Source organism: Ptychodera flava, chromosome 17, assembly GCF_041260155.1.
Source record: "Ptychodera flava strain L36383 chromosome 17, AS_Pfla_20210202, whole genome shotgun sequence".
In the NCBI taxonomy this organism is placed as follows: Eukaryota; Metazoa; Hemichordata; class Enteropneusta; family Ptychoderidae; genus Ptychodera; species Ptychodera flava.
Window position 1 is genome coordinate 2,777,474 of NC_091944.1, and position 15,262 is coordinate 2,792,735.

The 15,262-nt window shown below is 37.3% G+C and overlaps 2 protein-coding genes across 2 annotated transcripts in view; both read right to left on the reverse strand.

The window, feature by feature from the left end:
* Positions 1 to 15,262, reverse strand: part of LOC139115153 (uncharacterized) — a 146,376-nt gene that overhangs the window by 13,291 nt on the left and 117,823 nt on the right. The window lies entirely within an intron of this gene.
* LOC139115149 (alpha-N-acetylneuraminide alpha-2,8-sialyltransferase-like) lies at positions 3,495 to 14,414 on the reverse strand. The gene is made up of 7 exons (XM_070677057.1): positions 13,975 to 14,414; positions 11,132 to 11,751; positions 8,989 to 9,133; positions 7,850 to 7,962; positions 7,199 to 7,288; positions 5,440 to 5,684; positions 3,495 to 4,814 (listed from the first exon to the last, which is right to left on the reverse strand). The coding sequence occupies exons 1-7, from the start codon at positions 13,987 to 13,989 to the stop codon at positions 4,576 to 4,578; spliced, it is 1,467 nt and encodes a 488-aa protein (XP_070533158.1). The 5' UTR covers positions 13,990 to 14,414; the 3' UTR covers positions 3,495 to 4,575.

Genomic DNA, 15,262 nt, shown 5'->3' on the forward strand with positions numbered 1-15,262 from the left:
CAAAATGGACGAATTCTTATCCTGCAAACCAGATGGTGTCATTCTATACCCCATGAAGTCGCTTGAAGAAACAAAATGCATATCTTGAGGGTGTTACCTTCAACTCCATTGTTTTTTTTTCTGCACCACGTGTCAGTTATTCTCCAAATTGCTCCAAGCAAAGAAAGGTATTACGTAGCAACAAGATTGAAAAAGGAAATTAATATTCAATTCAATTCACCCTGCATATTGAATCGTAACAACAAAGGCATAATACTCACTTTGAGGGACCAGTTATATTATTTTACCCTCGCGCAGAGAGTTCATCTCATCGGAGAAGCCTCCTTTGTAATGTCAATGGCTTTGTCATTGATCACGTGGACAGACCAACTCCTGCATCTACAGGGGTAGCAAATAAAACTGTCCATCATGAAGTGTTCGCAACCGGTTCCATGGCAGGCGGATAGATATTTCATTTTATCTGTGGGTGGCGAAGAGTGCACATCTTTTTCTGTCATCGGGCGGGGAAATTTTAGTTTTTTTAAATTTCACAGTCACCAATCAAAGTTTATTGTCAACGCAATTTACGCTCAAAAAGTAAAATAAATCTTTACGGACCTGAATGATATCTCGGTTTAGTTGGAAGGATTAAATCACAAGTAGGTGAGAGGGCAATGGGGAATTTTCGTTGTGGAGATAGGATTGGAGGGGGAGTTCTTGTGATGGAGAGGGTCACTGGGGATTTTTGGTTGTAGAGAGGGGAAATGGGGAAATATTTGAAGGGAGGGTTTTTAAATCGTGGTAGTAACAGGGCAGTTGACAAATATGTACTTCCCCTCCAAATTCCTACTTCCCACAATTACTTTAAGTCTATATTTACACTTGAAAACGCCTTAAGTTGAAGTTTCTTGAAATAGGCTTGCTGGCTGCCCCGATCTTAGCATCGCTAAGTAGAAAGTCTTTGTGTTTCTTTCTGTTGTCTTTGATTACGAAACGGCGTAGGTCAACAATATGAGCACTATGCCTACGGTATATTTCAGACAGCGAAGTATTTGCATTGAAGTCGCTTCTGTCTCTACGCTACGCATGCGCAGTGTACTTGTTTTACCAACGATTACGAAATAGCAACATAAAAATATCTACATGCCACTTACGCGAAACTTCTACCTGTGTGTGACACAAAACGTCTAATTAATTGCGGTAGCGACACTATGGGATTAGATATGATTGCCAGATATGGCATCGTGAACTTGAAAATCACCGCTAGAGTCGAAGATGATAGGAACAGTAGGAAACGATTCTAATTGTAATCGAATACTTGTGTAATCGTTGTCGTTTGCATGAATTTTCCTCGAAGAAACATTTCACCACTTTTTTCCCAAAATCAATAGTACAGGTCAGAGGTCACTGCGTAAATGGTGTTGAAACAAATTACTTAACTTTTCCAATATTTCAAAGTTAAAATGGCCGCCATTTCCTGGTTAACTCTATCGGAAGAAATTAAATTTGCGAGTTTCATATATACAAGATGATAAGAAGTTCATTTACTCCGTGGGAGTTGACAAGAAAAGTACTGTAAAATATTTGCTCCGAATATCTCTTCCTGGGAGCGCATCTTCCATACGTTCCACTTTCTATTTAAGAATAATTTGAAATGACTTTTTTTCATGGTACATAAGACACTATGATGATTCGTGTACAGATATTTATGAAATTTCTCTGGTTTTCTTCTTATATTTTGTGAAAATCGAAAATTTATTTTTTTACATGGAGTGAACAGAGGAATGACGGCCACTTTGAATTTCAAGTGTCGGTAATTTGTTCTTTTAATACCAAATTTCTCACGGCGACCCCTGGTTTTTATTGTTGTCCCGCGTGATCACGATGTACTCACTCCACTCACGCTAAGTACTTTTACTTGAGCAAACCTTAGCTGCAATTGATTTATTTTATTCCGACACAATCGCATCCCACAGACTTGGAGTAGTGACAAGGCTAGATTGCGTAGTCAAATGTTACGCTATTGTTGTATAGATGTGAGCTTTGTTGCCCGTAATACAAACAAGGACTGGTCTTTAGGATTGGATTCCACACAGTTTATTATATACTAGCGAATCTCATAAAATTCCTCATTAAATGAGTATTAATGTGTTTGGCTAGGCTGACAGCTATGGCCATTATTTCGAATTGTTCACGAACACAGCACAATATCGATATAGAAAAATCGGAGACTGTTATATTGTTTTTATCATGCAAATGATCTCTCTAGAGTAAAATAAGTAAATTTTTAAGAGGCAATATTAAAATGCCACAAGAAAGACATTGAGGGTGTATTCAAGGGGCCAATTTAAGAGAAAACAATTGACTCCATTAAAAATGATTATTTGTAAAGAGGACAACGTCGTTCTATTTGTTCTGAATTGAAAAAAGGCGGCAAAATTCTAGTCTGTTGACGTGCACTGGGTTCCTGAAGTTACTTTATGTCAGTGACGTAGACAAATACAGTCACGTTCGAACACGTAGCTTCAGGATTGACTCACCTTGAGAATATTTGATCTCCCAAAATAAAACCATCCTCATTTCCACCTGTTTAAAAAAAAAACTGAGGGTTCAACATCCGCCCGAGGTATTACAACCCAAAGTGGCCTCTTCAAACAGCGAAAGATCTAATAAAGCATTCATACATGGAGACGTGAAGCACACACTCCACAAACATGAACGCATTTAAGTAAGTGTCAACATTTCAACATTGATTAACTGTGCTTCGCGTTGTCACGAACCGAGCTATACTTACTTTACGAAGATTCGGAAGTATTCTATCATGACATACTGGCATTTTAGATCACAAACTACGCAAGGAACTGTGGGTAATCAAAACACGCGCAAGACAAACGAAAGCTACAGCGTTTTACCCAACACCCCCTTCTCTTTTTGGATTTATGTGTTTCAAGTATTTAATTCTGCCATGGCTGTTGGCAGAAACACAGATTCAATGTGAAAAAATAATGCGACAAGTCAACGCGCCGATTTACATTTCTGTTCCATTCTTTTTTCAGCAATTACCGTACGGCAGTGCGTTCATTTAAAGACTATTACAGGAACGATACAAGGTTGCCGTCCCTTAATGAAATGTATAAAAAATGACAAGGCCTGGTTGCTAAAACTGCAATGCAGCTGGTAATTTACTTCATTACATACTCATGGGCTGTCAATTCTTTGCGTCTTCTAAAGAATTTTAGTAATTCAGCGTTATTAAACAAACAGTGACGTATAGTATTTTGTTTGTGCGTACCTCTGGCGCGTTGCGCTAATGACAAAACGAGACATCAATGAATCAAGCTTCATAGCATACTAATAGCAATTTGAAAATCAGACAACAGTTCTGAGATTAGGGCTACCATTATCCTTTAAGATGATCTATTCTCTATGCTCGGTCACTCAAATGATTAGCGACAGCATTCCCGGCTTTGACTTATAACAGTGATTCATATACTGTATCACTTAATACAATATTTAGACAATTTTGGGACCAATTCTGACGGGTGTAGCATGCTAGCAGGGTACGCTTACCCATTCCGGACACCTGGTACCACCACTAACTATCAGTGGTTCAGGATGGTCCTACTTAAATTTGTAAATCTCAAATGTCCCATGGACCTGGTAATGTATTACCTTGAATGGAAATGATTATTGGACCAGTTTAATGTCACATTCCATATAGTTCGCTGAAGTAAAATTTTGATATGCTGTTGAGGACAGAAATATGACTACCAAAAATCGTCAGTGTAGCATGGTCAACAGTTTTACGACATAGAACTTGCGATTCCGTCTTTAGCGTATGAAACTTTAATTATTTGTAGAAAAACAAAAGTATACAAGTCTATTTGTCATGTAAATAACGAATACTCAATGTGATGAAAAAAATCCATTTTACTAATACGGTGTGACTCCATCTCATCAGATCTTGTTTTTATTCTAGTTCACTCAGCAAGGAGAAACCAGGGTCAGTTATCATAGTCCAGGAACTGTGAGATCGAAATAAACTGGACAAAATCCTCTCCTATTTTAATTATTTCAAATCGGAGAAGTTTAATGAGGAGTTCAACGGCTACTCATTGTGTTATGAACCTATGAACTGCTTAACGTTCTTATAAACTGTTCTGACAAACTTGACATTTTGTGATATTGCACTGAGATTACCATGGCTCGGCATTGAGTCCTGAAATGAGCAAATCATGATCATATGCAGGCTACAATCGATATATTCAAATATTTATAAATACATGAGACAGTAAATATGAAATGTCTTTTTACAACTTTAAAGTTGCTTCTTTTCAGCCCAGACCACACACAAAGCAAAGGCAATCGACAATTTTAATCTTGGCGGCAGTAAAGCTCGATTACTGTAAACAATCGACACAAACGAATTTTGTTTCTTAATTTGATGGACTGCAATTATCAGATCCTATATTTTTTCCCATTTTTCGATAAAAATGTAAGAACCGTTATCAGTATTGGCGAAATTGAAATGGAAGGGAGGGTTGCCCGTCGTGTACATGATTAAATTTGTTACTGTAACTGACTGTCCTATGTTTGTCAACAGTCATTGATGTGCAAATGGAGAATCCCTGCATTGTGCAAGGATGCTAAAATCCGGAACTCGTCGGGTATTTCATGCCATTTTTTCTCGATCTTCCAATCAGGTATCATTATAGCGTCTTTGTCGAAGTAGTGGTAGTAGATTGGTTTTCCCAACGCGTCTTGGGAGTACGGCCAGAAACCGTATACATGCAGCTCTTCGCAAAAGTTCATTGCAGCAGTAATCAACATGAGTCCTTTATAAAACAAAAACAATTTTTAAAATGTTTATAGTAGATAGTAGGAAGACATTTTCAATTTAACTAACATTTCCTTTTCAGCTTTAGTCTCTAACAACATGGTTTAGCTGATAATAATGGCTTGTTTTCTTTTTTTAGATATTTTCAACTACATGCAGCTCTTCTGTAAGTTTTTATTTGCATTTCCAGTGCCCAGTGTAATTTGCTGCTCCTGTTGTTTTCAGTGAGCCCCTGCTTGAAAAGGGTTGTAATAAATAAATAAATAAATAAATAAATAAATAAATAAATAAATAGTTATAAACAGTATTTGAAAATATTAATTTATGAGTGTGTTTTCATATCTGATATTTTTCATATCGTGTATCTATGCACTACAGCTCCGGACAATTTACACAAGATGGTATCAGAGTACAAGAAAACACAATGGGACATATCAGCCGAAGTAGGCAAGGGTGATCTCTTTTTTTGCTGAAAACCCCAACAGAGCAAGGCAAATTAAAGGTTTTGCTAGTATTCAGTTACACTATGCTCTCAAGTTCTGTGTACGGATTGAACATTCACAATAGTTGGCTAAAATTTAAGAGTAAAATCACTTCAAATAATGTAGATTCCATTGCTTTACCTGAGGATATTCTTATTGGGTCTATACCTCGAGTTTTCCAGAACACCCTGGCAAGCTCAAAGTGCTCCGGATGTGGGAAAACAGCGTCCATATGTAACCGATTTAAAATATCTTGGACTAGGAATGACATGTCTGTACACTTCTTATAAGAAAACGCTGGAAGCCAAAACCTGACTGTTCCATACTCATTCAGTACATGTTGTATAAACTGGTCCACCGATTCATTTGTACTTAAAGCAGAGTATCTGAAATCAAAGGATAGCGGATATTTATGCGTTGTCAATAGAATGACAGTGTCTGGTTTGTTAATATGAGAGAGAGAGAGAGAGAGAGAGAGAGAGAGAGAGAGAGAGAGAGAGAGAGAGAGAGAGAGAGAGAGAGAGAGAGAGAGAGAGGGGGGGGAGGGAGGGAGTGGGGGGGGTACGTACATGGTAGGTGTGGCTCTGGCGATGTGATAAGGTTGATTGCAGTTTTTGACTCCATAGTGTAAGGAAAGAGGCTTTCTAAGACAGAACTTCGTTTTACGATACAAACATTTTGAATGCAGTTTGCCCTCAACTCAGCTGCAGTACCGTAGCATGAGTATTTGTCTGCAGCCATATCCGAGCTAACAGATGTTAATTTGGATAGCAAGAACGCATCCTTAGGGAGCAAGATTAAATCCCTTTAGGTTTCACTCTGGCCCTGGGTGAGTACAACGTTTGACCGCGTGAACTTATAGCATCCCCTCAAGCTGTAATTTATCAAAGTTGCAAGATGTGGTGATAGCTGTTCTTCAGGCACAGTCATTGGCCAGGCCGACAACTCAATAATATATTCATACTTCTGATGCATGTGAATTTCACGTAAAAGGATTACTTGTGGAAACACATTATAGATTATAGTTACAGTGGAAGCGAGTCTCGCTATACAAAACTATACGACTTATTCTTTCTGTCAGTGCTATCGAAGTATTAATGTGTAGAATGTTGCCATGGCCTGGCAAGCGACTGTGTCTGAAGGTCCAGAGACGACATGTCACATGTTGAAAATTTTGCTCCCCAAGGGCCTAAGTGAGACTACAGGGGATTGCATCTTTGCTTCGCTCTCTGGCATTTATGCTGCCAGAACTCACAAGTGGGTTCCTGGGATAAGGCTTCAGGCTGATGTTCACACAGCTGTACTGCAGCTCAGTTTAGGGCAAACCACCCAGCAATATGTGTGCATTATAGTTTAAAGTCCTAGCCAGTATTTATTTATTCATTGTAGTGCCTCTTTATGAAATCTTTGACGTACAAGTTCAGTCTTCCAAAAACAAAAATATGACTAAATTAAAATGCTTTATCGTTGCGTGCTTAACTTTTACATCTCGGGGATCAGTGAACTCTGGATTCAAAGTATCTAGCTTCGAGGCTTATTGCCCAGACCCGAAGGAATGCATTATTTATGGGCTTGGAGGATTATGTCTCGTACGGGAAGGGGGAGGGGTGTGAAATCACAGCACTATCTCAGAAAGTACCCTTTCCTTCTACTTTCCCTCTAGCATCAAACAAAGGAACTCGCTAGGTTCAAGGAGACAACAATCAGAAGAGCGGCAACTCCATCTAGCATCAATAAGTGGTACTAATTACAAAGGTTCAAGGAGACAACCAATGAGAATAGTCGTACCTTCCATCCAGCATAAAACAGAGGAACTGATCACTAATTGGGTCAAGGAAACAACCAATGAGAAGCGAGTGCCTTCCTTAATAGCACATTATTTACTTTTAGTTCAGATTACCTATCTCGAAGGATTGTAGGGTTACAGGTAACCAAATCTGTTCTGTTACCGACGTCTTGTTCGTAACCTCTGATCTTGGCAAGATTGAATCTGTAATTCAAAAGAAATAAAAAATCTAATCAAGCAATAAGCTAACCAAAGCTATGGGCGTATCATAGGATTTTTAGCAGTTCAAGACATGTAGCATGAGCAAAAGATATTAAGTGAATTCACAGCGGTTTAAAGCAAGTAATATAACCATCACTGAGTTGGATTATTTCTAATCTATCGTAAAAGTTTATTTCAATTCTGACGTTAAACGTTATAAGCTTTTTTCTCTAACTGCGAGCCGATTATTTTCCAACTCGGCCATATCGAGGTTATAGCACTGTTATTTTCGTGTCCTAACCTATCAGAGAGCTGTATTTTTGCTATTAATATATGCTATGATAAAATATAAAATACATGTAATTATACGAGTGATCTACGAAATGGTTTGATTTTTTTAGCCACGTCTTCGAGTTTCTCTACTTTATCAAATTTTCACCTCATTAATGTAAGAGTATAGTAGGCATTGGAAACACGACATTTTAAAATATGTATAATCTTAATCGCTTATTCTCTCAAATTAATATTGTAAAATGAAACATGAAAATTTAAAAATATTCCTACCGAATAACGAAGTCCGTAGAGTCGATGGACTTGCCACAGCCTTTACCAGAGACCAGACCACTGTTACCCACAATGCTGCACTTCTTGAACGTTTGCTTCTTAAAAGGTGTTTCCTGGGACAAGAAAAAACGGGTAAAAAACAGGTATGTTCAGGGGAATTAGAGAACAGATGGGCTGAACTTTATATGACTCGTCAAGTCAAGCATGATAATAGTGAATGAACGGATTAAAAGTCCAGAAGCCACGTTAAAACGGAACATTTTATGTCTTTTGAAGGCTTTACAGAAGATGGTACTCGAATGAAAACGCAACGGCTTTGAAAAGAACAATCGAACAATGTAATAACTTGATACTATGCAATAATTAAGAAATTAAGTGAAAAATTCCTTCGAATAAGTGCTTTTTTGAAAGGGTAAAAGTTTAAAAATACGAATTTAGGAGGAACTTTTTCTACGTCCACGGCTCTATGAACTTACATTTCAGACTGCCTCCGTCGAATTCGGGTTCAATTGATTCGCTTTTCATTCAATGCTTACTTGCAGCCTGAATCAATATTTTTCTTCGAAATATCAAAATAACACTCTCGGTAACTTTTTGAACTTGAATTGTTTGCAATTCTAAAGATATATTAAGCGTAAATTAAAGTTATATTAAAGTACACTTAATAGGAAAAAATTATTTAGCATATCTTAGTACATCTTCAAGTTTGCGTTATTGTAAGCAATGCCATAGATCCATGAAATAACCCTTGATCTCCATGGACAGGGTTTTTCATGCTTATTAAAGGTATACTGTCACATGTTCCAATTTTGTAACAGTTACCATGGAAAGAGAAAATCTAACCAATCACAGATTTTAAGTGGGTGGTGGCTTTTTAAAAACAGCGCCCTCATATGGGCATTTTGAATACCAAGAAACGCCCCTTTGACCATATATGGGCATATTTATTTTACAGGTGACTGTATCGCTTTAAAGATACTATGATACAATTCAACGACGAATATATCGAATTATTATAGCGATTATCAGTAAGGTATAGATGACTTAACTCGTCATGTATCACAACCATAGACCATCGAGAAAAACTTTCTCTCCGGTCTATGTCACAACCAATAAAATTTTGAATCAAAATCCTATACCTCCGGCAGCCGATTGTAAACGTCGGGAGTGACTTTGGCGAAGAAACGTAGTTGTCCTTCATATCGAATGTATGTGTATAATCTAATATTCTGTTTGGTCAGGAAGAGCAAATGTGAGGGACAGCACTTCGTCTCAAGCAACGACCTGAAAGTGAATGGTTTTAAGAAACAACATTAACGAAGAGGTCAGACAGACACAAGCAGACCGGTAGTACATAGGCACATACAAAAATAGGTAGGTCTACATCCATAGAAACATCAATCCTTCAACACATTACATACATACATACATACATACATACATACATACATACATACATACATACATACATACATACATACATACATACATACATACATACATACATACACACACACACACACACACACACACACACACACATACATACATACATACATACATACATACATACATACATACATACATACATACATACTCAAATGACTCTATAGAATCCCAGTTTGATCGATCAACCATATTTAGGAGTTTTCATTTGCATAAAAAATCTACATAAATTAGTATTCAGAACGTACTTCAGCCAATCACGCCACTGGATCTACGCGTCAATCGACTAACTTCCCACCCTTTGTTATGAAAATCATAACCTTTCTTTTCAAATGTAGATTTCGAGGTCAAAATCTCTGTTTGTGGATAGCCACGTGAAAACATTAGACGGTCCCGACTAACTTTCTCGGCGTGAAGAAAACATTTCACCTATACTTTTTTGAAATATCAAATTTCGATTTTCGCGCCTCTCTCTCGCATTACTACATCAGTTTATAACTGATTTGGTACATTCAACGAACTTTTCTCTATAAACAAATTTTCCCAATTAGGGACATAAAAGTTGGAGGACTTCAAGTTAATGAAATTTTCTACGTATGTTGCTGATGTAATTATGTCACAATACTAAAAGACATTTTGCATTTTCACATCAACTACTCTGCAATTTGCATATCAAATGAACTTTTCCAAGTTGTGAAATTTCGCTGGACGGACTTTCCCATATTTCAGGAACTTAACATGTATATAGATGAGATAGTGATATTGTAATAGTGAGAACATTGTGCATTTAATGTCAGCTATTTGACAATTTGCACTTAAATGAACTTTGCAAGTAAGCATATTGAATAGGAAGGACATGACTAAAATTGCCTGTTGATTTTAGAGCGATATAAAAGAGGTGAAAGATTTTTTATTTTTTTGTGTTAGTTATCTAGTACTTTGCATATTTAATGAACTTTCCCAATTAGGGATGCCAGAATGTATTTGGAAGGACTTGACCAACATTGATAAAAGTATTATGTATATTGATTATACAATCATGAAACAGTAATGAAATATATTTTACATTTTCAGCTTTTTGAAAATTTACGTTTAAAATAGGCTTTCTTAATGTGGGCATATAAACCACGAAGAACTTGACTAAAGGCAATTAAAAATTGCTATACAAAGTGACGATACATGTGATGACAGCAGTGAAGGTAAATAAGAAGCTAATTACAATTTCATGTGCTTTACGAAGTTTTCGATTGAAGCTGTACAAAACTCTATTGCTAGTGACCTTAATCATAATTTGAATACTATTGCAAACTCTTGGCAGTAATACCAAAGAAAAATGTCAATTCACAGGTAACTGCAACATATACTAAACACGGGAGCATTTTCACTTCATATCTGGTGTCTGGCTCTATGCTCTGTGCTAATTAATAATTTAACTACATATGAAAAACTTAAACGACTTTACATGACTTTTAAGGGGATAGTTTCATAAGATGATGCTCTTGTAGCTGAATTTTGTGCTGCACATACGAAATGTGTCCCCGTAAATTTCTTCATAGCTCTTGGTATCAAAAACAAATAATCCGTCTTTAGTGAGATCATGATATCACACAAAATAAGACAAATCAAAGTTTAATAACGTTAGTCATTGTGATATTTCAAAAATAAATTTAATATTCATATTCATCCACAATTTGTCTGCGTAGATACAATCATCATAATGTACGTTCTATTACGCCAAACTTTGCCCTATATGGCACTGAACAATTTTAGAGGCAACATGATTTTGGGCAAGTGGAAATGATTAATTTATGAAATAATCATAAAATGTTCATTTACCTGAATTCATGTGCAGCTGTTGCGTTGAATTGCCAACCATTCTTCATGGATTCGTAAATCCCGTATGGCAAACTGGAATTTTGGACTGTTTTGGCATGTTTAGTCTTTCTTCTAACAACAATTTTCTTTTTCACCCACTTTCGTCTAGGGCGGAACGCTGCATTTGGAATTTTCTTTACAGCTAATTTCCGTTTCTGATGCAAAGTTGTATTTGAAGATTTCTCGTCAGTCGTTGTGATGAAGTCCGTAAGATTATCGCCCTTGGCATTCTTATTAACAATAGATGTGATATTAATCCTTGTTAAACGAATCGCATTGGTGTTGTTGAGGTGACTGGAGTACATCGACGCCTGTTCGAGCACTGTGTCCTCTGTACGGTAATCTACAGTTCTGTTATGAAACAGCAGTTGATTCACAACTTCAGTTTTGCAATGTTTGGGAATGAACGGCAAATCGCGGTGTAAATTTGAACACGAACTTCGACGAGCCGTGTTAGTCATGACCATCCGTCCTGTGTAAAAGTGTACGACTAACGCCATTGATAATGCCATGGTTAGTAAAGCCGCTATCTTGGCCACCTTCGAACCACGATATTTACAAGTACAGAACGTCCGTTGAATCTGTAAGTGACAAAATATTTGTCAATATTATCAGTTTATGCGTTTTGGCAGTTACTTTGAATATATATCTTCGCTTCTATTGTTTACGCAGCACTCAATCAAAGGTTTCATTTGTGTTTGATCTGACATCTTTCTAGCAAGACGTCAAAAGCTTTATTCCGTGGACTCTCGAAAGCATTTCCCACATGTCTTACTGCATAGATATACACTGCTATTACAATAGCAGCGAGTTGTACGTTATTCGAATTTTCCAAATGACATTCAGTATTAAGCATTCAGGACCAAAAAAATCCTTACCATGTTTATTAATTTCAAGTTTAAAACAGTAATGTTCCACCTTTTCTGTGACTTTGCCTTGCATTGATTTTGAGAGATATTCAGACAAGACGGATGCCCCGTTTAAGTTTTAATTCTTTCGGAACACTTATTGAAATAAAATATCAGTCAAGTCGACAAGCTTCCCATTTGCAGTGGATTCTAATAGGCATACGAAGTTCAAGGACTGATACAACCCATTGTGCAGTGGATTCTAATAGGCATACGAAGTTCAAGGACTGGTACAATTATATCGTGATATGCAGACATGCTAGCATTCTACTTTTTAGTCGAATCGTTCAAGTCTGGCAACTGTGCCTGAAAATATCTAATTAAATGTGTATTTCTTACTGAATTGGATCTGAAAGCACGCGTAATAACGTGTACGTCTGACGGCGCGCAGTGGCGTACGCGTATCCGTGCTCACGTATGAATAGAGAGGTTTAGTTGTGCGTTCCCGATTATTTTGCTGCATATTTTTCTCAGAAACATGCGAAATTCTATAGTTTTTAAGAAACATGAATTTCGATACCTGAGGACCACTCTTATAGTAGGTTGTTGTACCCTCGAACTACCTTAAATCAGCCGATTTTCTTTGATACAGTTATTTATGTGGTTTAGAGAATTCTTTTTGGAGGCGTCAGACAAAAAGTGGAATGCGACTACAATTTTGCGTTCATGTAAGGAAATTATGGCAAGTACTCCTTGTACAGTCGCAAACTCTACGAAATATTCTGATATCAAAGATGTTTGCTAATTTACAATGATACCTTTTGAGTTTGCTTGTCTAAATTCGTGGAAATCATTGAGAAAATCTCAAAAATACTACACGTTATTATGACTACGTGTAGAAGTGTTGTTTGACGTTTGGAACGTCTGTGCTACACGTACGCGACGTCTGGTTATCACGTGACAAAGACGCTACGCGTACTGATCGAACGTTATTACGTGTAACTAAACCTCTCTAATGTATCCGTTCCACTACCTGTGATAATGTCCGAATGTTTTATACATATGACTGTATCTATAGCCATGTCTTAATCTCTATACCAGTTTCCCTCACGTAAGTCAGATTATGGCTGATGTGACATCTTTTGACACGTTACATTCTCGCTACCTTTTCAGGTCCTCAGTCCTATTCAACGTTTGTTTCGCAGACTTGTCTGGAGGTTTAACTTCACCCGTTATTAAGGTAATATGCACCTCGAAGGTGATAGCATTAAACATTTGCTCAATCTTTCCTGAATGAAATTTTCAACCATTCTCTTAACAAATCAACGATAAAAATCGGCGGTCACCGTTCAAAGTTTGGAACTAATGAAGCAAATTACTCAACATTTTGCGATATTTGAAACTCAAAATGTCCGCCATCCCTGTGTTAACTCAATGGGGGAATAATTTAATTTTGGATTTTCGAAAAACTAAGACGGTGAAAGTTTTTCTTTCTCCAAGAGCTTTAAAATGAGCCCCCATAAGTGGTAAATCAGAAAAGAAAATTAGAAACTTGAGAGTCCGACTATATATCCCCGAGGCGCGTTCTAACTTAGTTTCAAAAAACGCTGAATTTTTGAAACAATTTTTGCACTTTACTCGTAAGTTACTTGAGTCAATTTACCATTTTCATAACACTCCAACCATTTCATCTTTCACCCAGTCACTTATCGCAGATCCTAACGACATATTCTTCATACGACTTTGCGGTAAGTATGTACATTGACAAACACAGCTGTCTATTAAGACTATTTCAACACATGCCAACTTTGTTTTGGATGGTTTCTAATATGCGTCCTATCAGTCTTCTACAGGGGTTTGGCAAACGCACTTCTGACTTGGACGACTAATAGGAATCTCCGAGACACCGTATAACGTGAGTGTCGTCAGATTGTAAGCTGATCCTCGGTTACTTACCTGTCTAAGCGGCATGATGGATTCAGATGTCGCCAGCCTTCTGTTTGAATCAAGCGACTGTCAGAAAATGCATGTCTGCAGGGTTTCATGTTCAACTCCTTTGTCTCTCTCCACACCACGTGCCGGTTATTCTCTGATTTGCTGCAAGCGAAGAAACACATTCTATTACGTAGACACCACTAGTGCTTTGTAATGTTTTCTTTTCGCCTTGAATCTATCTCGTCAAGATCGGTTCCCAGTTTTTCTGTGTCGTCTTGATCTCTTTTGTTGGGCTTCAAAGGGATAAATGTATTTATAAAATAAAAAACGACATTTGAAAATCGAAACTAATTATTCATGCAATCCCCGCGTTCACCCGAAACCACGAAGGCACCACGGAAGACGATTCATTTTGTCTCGTCGTGGAAGTCTTCTCTCCAAACTCGATGGTATTGTCATTGCTCAAGTGAACCAGGCTTGTTCTATTCAGACATAGCTCAGTGCATTCAGTAGATGGCTTTTGTGTTTCTGTCCCTTGTCTACGATTATGAAACTGCGTCGACAAGTAAACAACAGACTTATCATTTGCTCCTTTCGTCTACCTATACTGTACACTGTACCGGACAACGAAGAAAATGTTATGCCAACGATTACGAAACAGCAACATACAATATCCTACGTGCCACCTAGGCGAAACTACAGCAAATGTTTTGATAAAAAAGTCTTACGTATTGTGGCAGCTCCTCTCTGAAAATGTGTGATTACTATGTGGCACCATAGAGACGAAATTCAGTGACGCAGCGGCTTTTTGTCCTGTTAAACAGTACAAGAATGTGTTTTCAGCATGTTCCTGCTTGAGATCGTAATGGTCTTTTAAAGTTCCTACAGACAGCACTAGCAACTAAAAGAGAAAAACACGTCAGACTGTAGAAATGTTTTCATGGCAAGGAAAAACAGATATTTTAATCGATAATTCCAAACTTCAACAGCCTTAAGTTTGTAAGACTTTTGAACAATAAATACCCTTCACGCCTCGCCCAATTTCTGAAAATAATCTTGGGATTATAGAGAGGCTCCACCCGCTTGCTTAATTTGTGGTCTCTTCCTTAAAATGATACTTAGTATTTTCATAATCTCCCTTTCATGATTTCGTCTTTTACTCTTCCGGGAATATTATTTGCTTTATATGTGTTTTTTATATTGTTTTGTAGTCCTCTATAATCACTTTAAGATTATTGTAGATTACTAAATAATAAATTGAGTTATCCTTCCTTTGAAATAGTATCGTGACGGTTTCGTCATGTCTGTG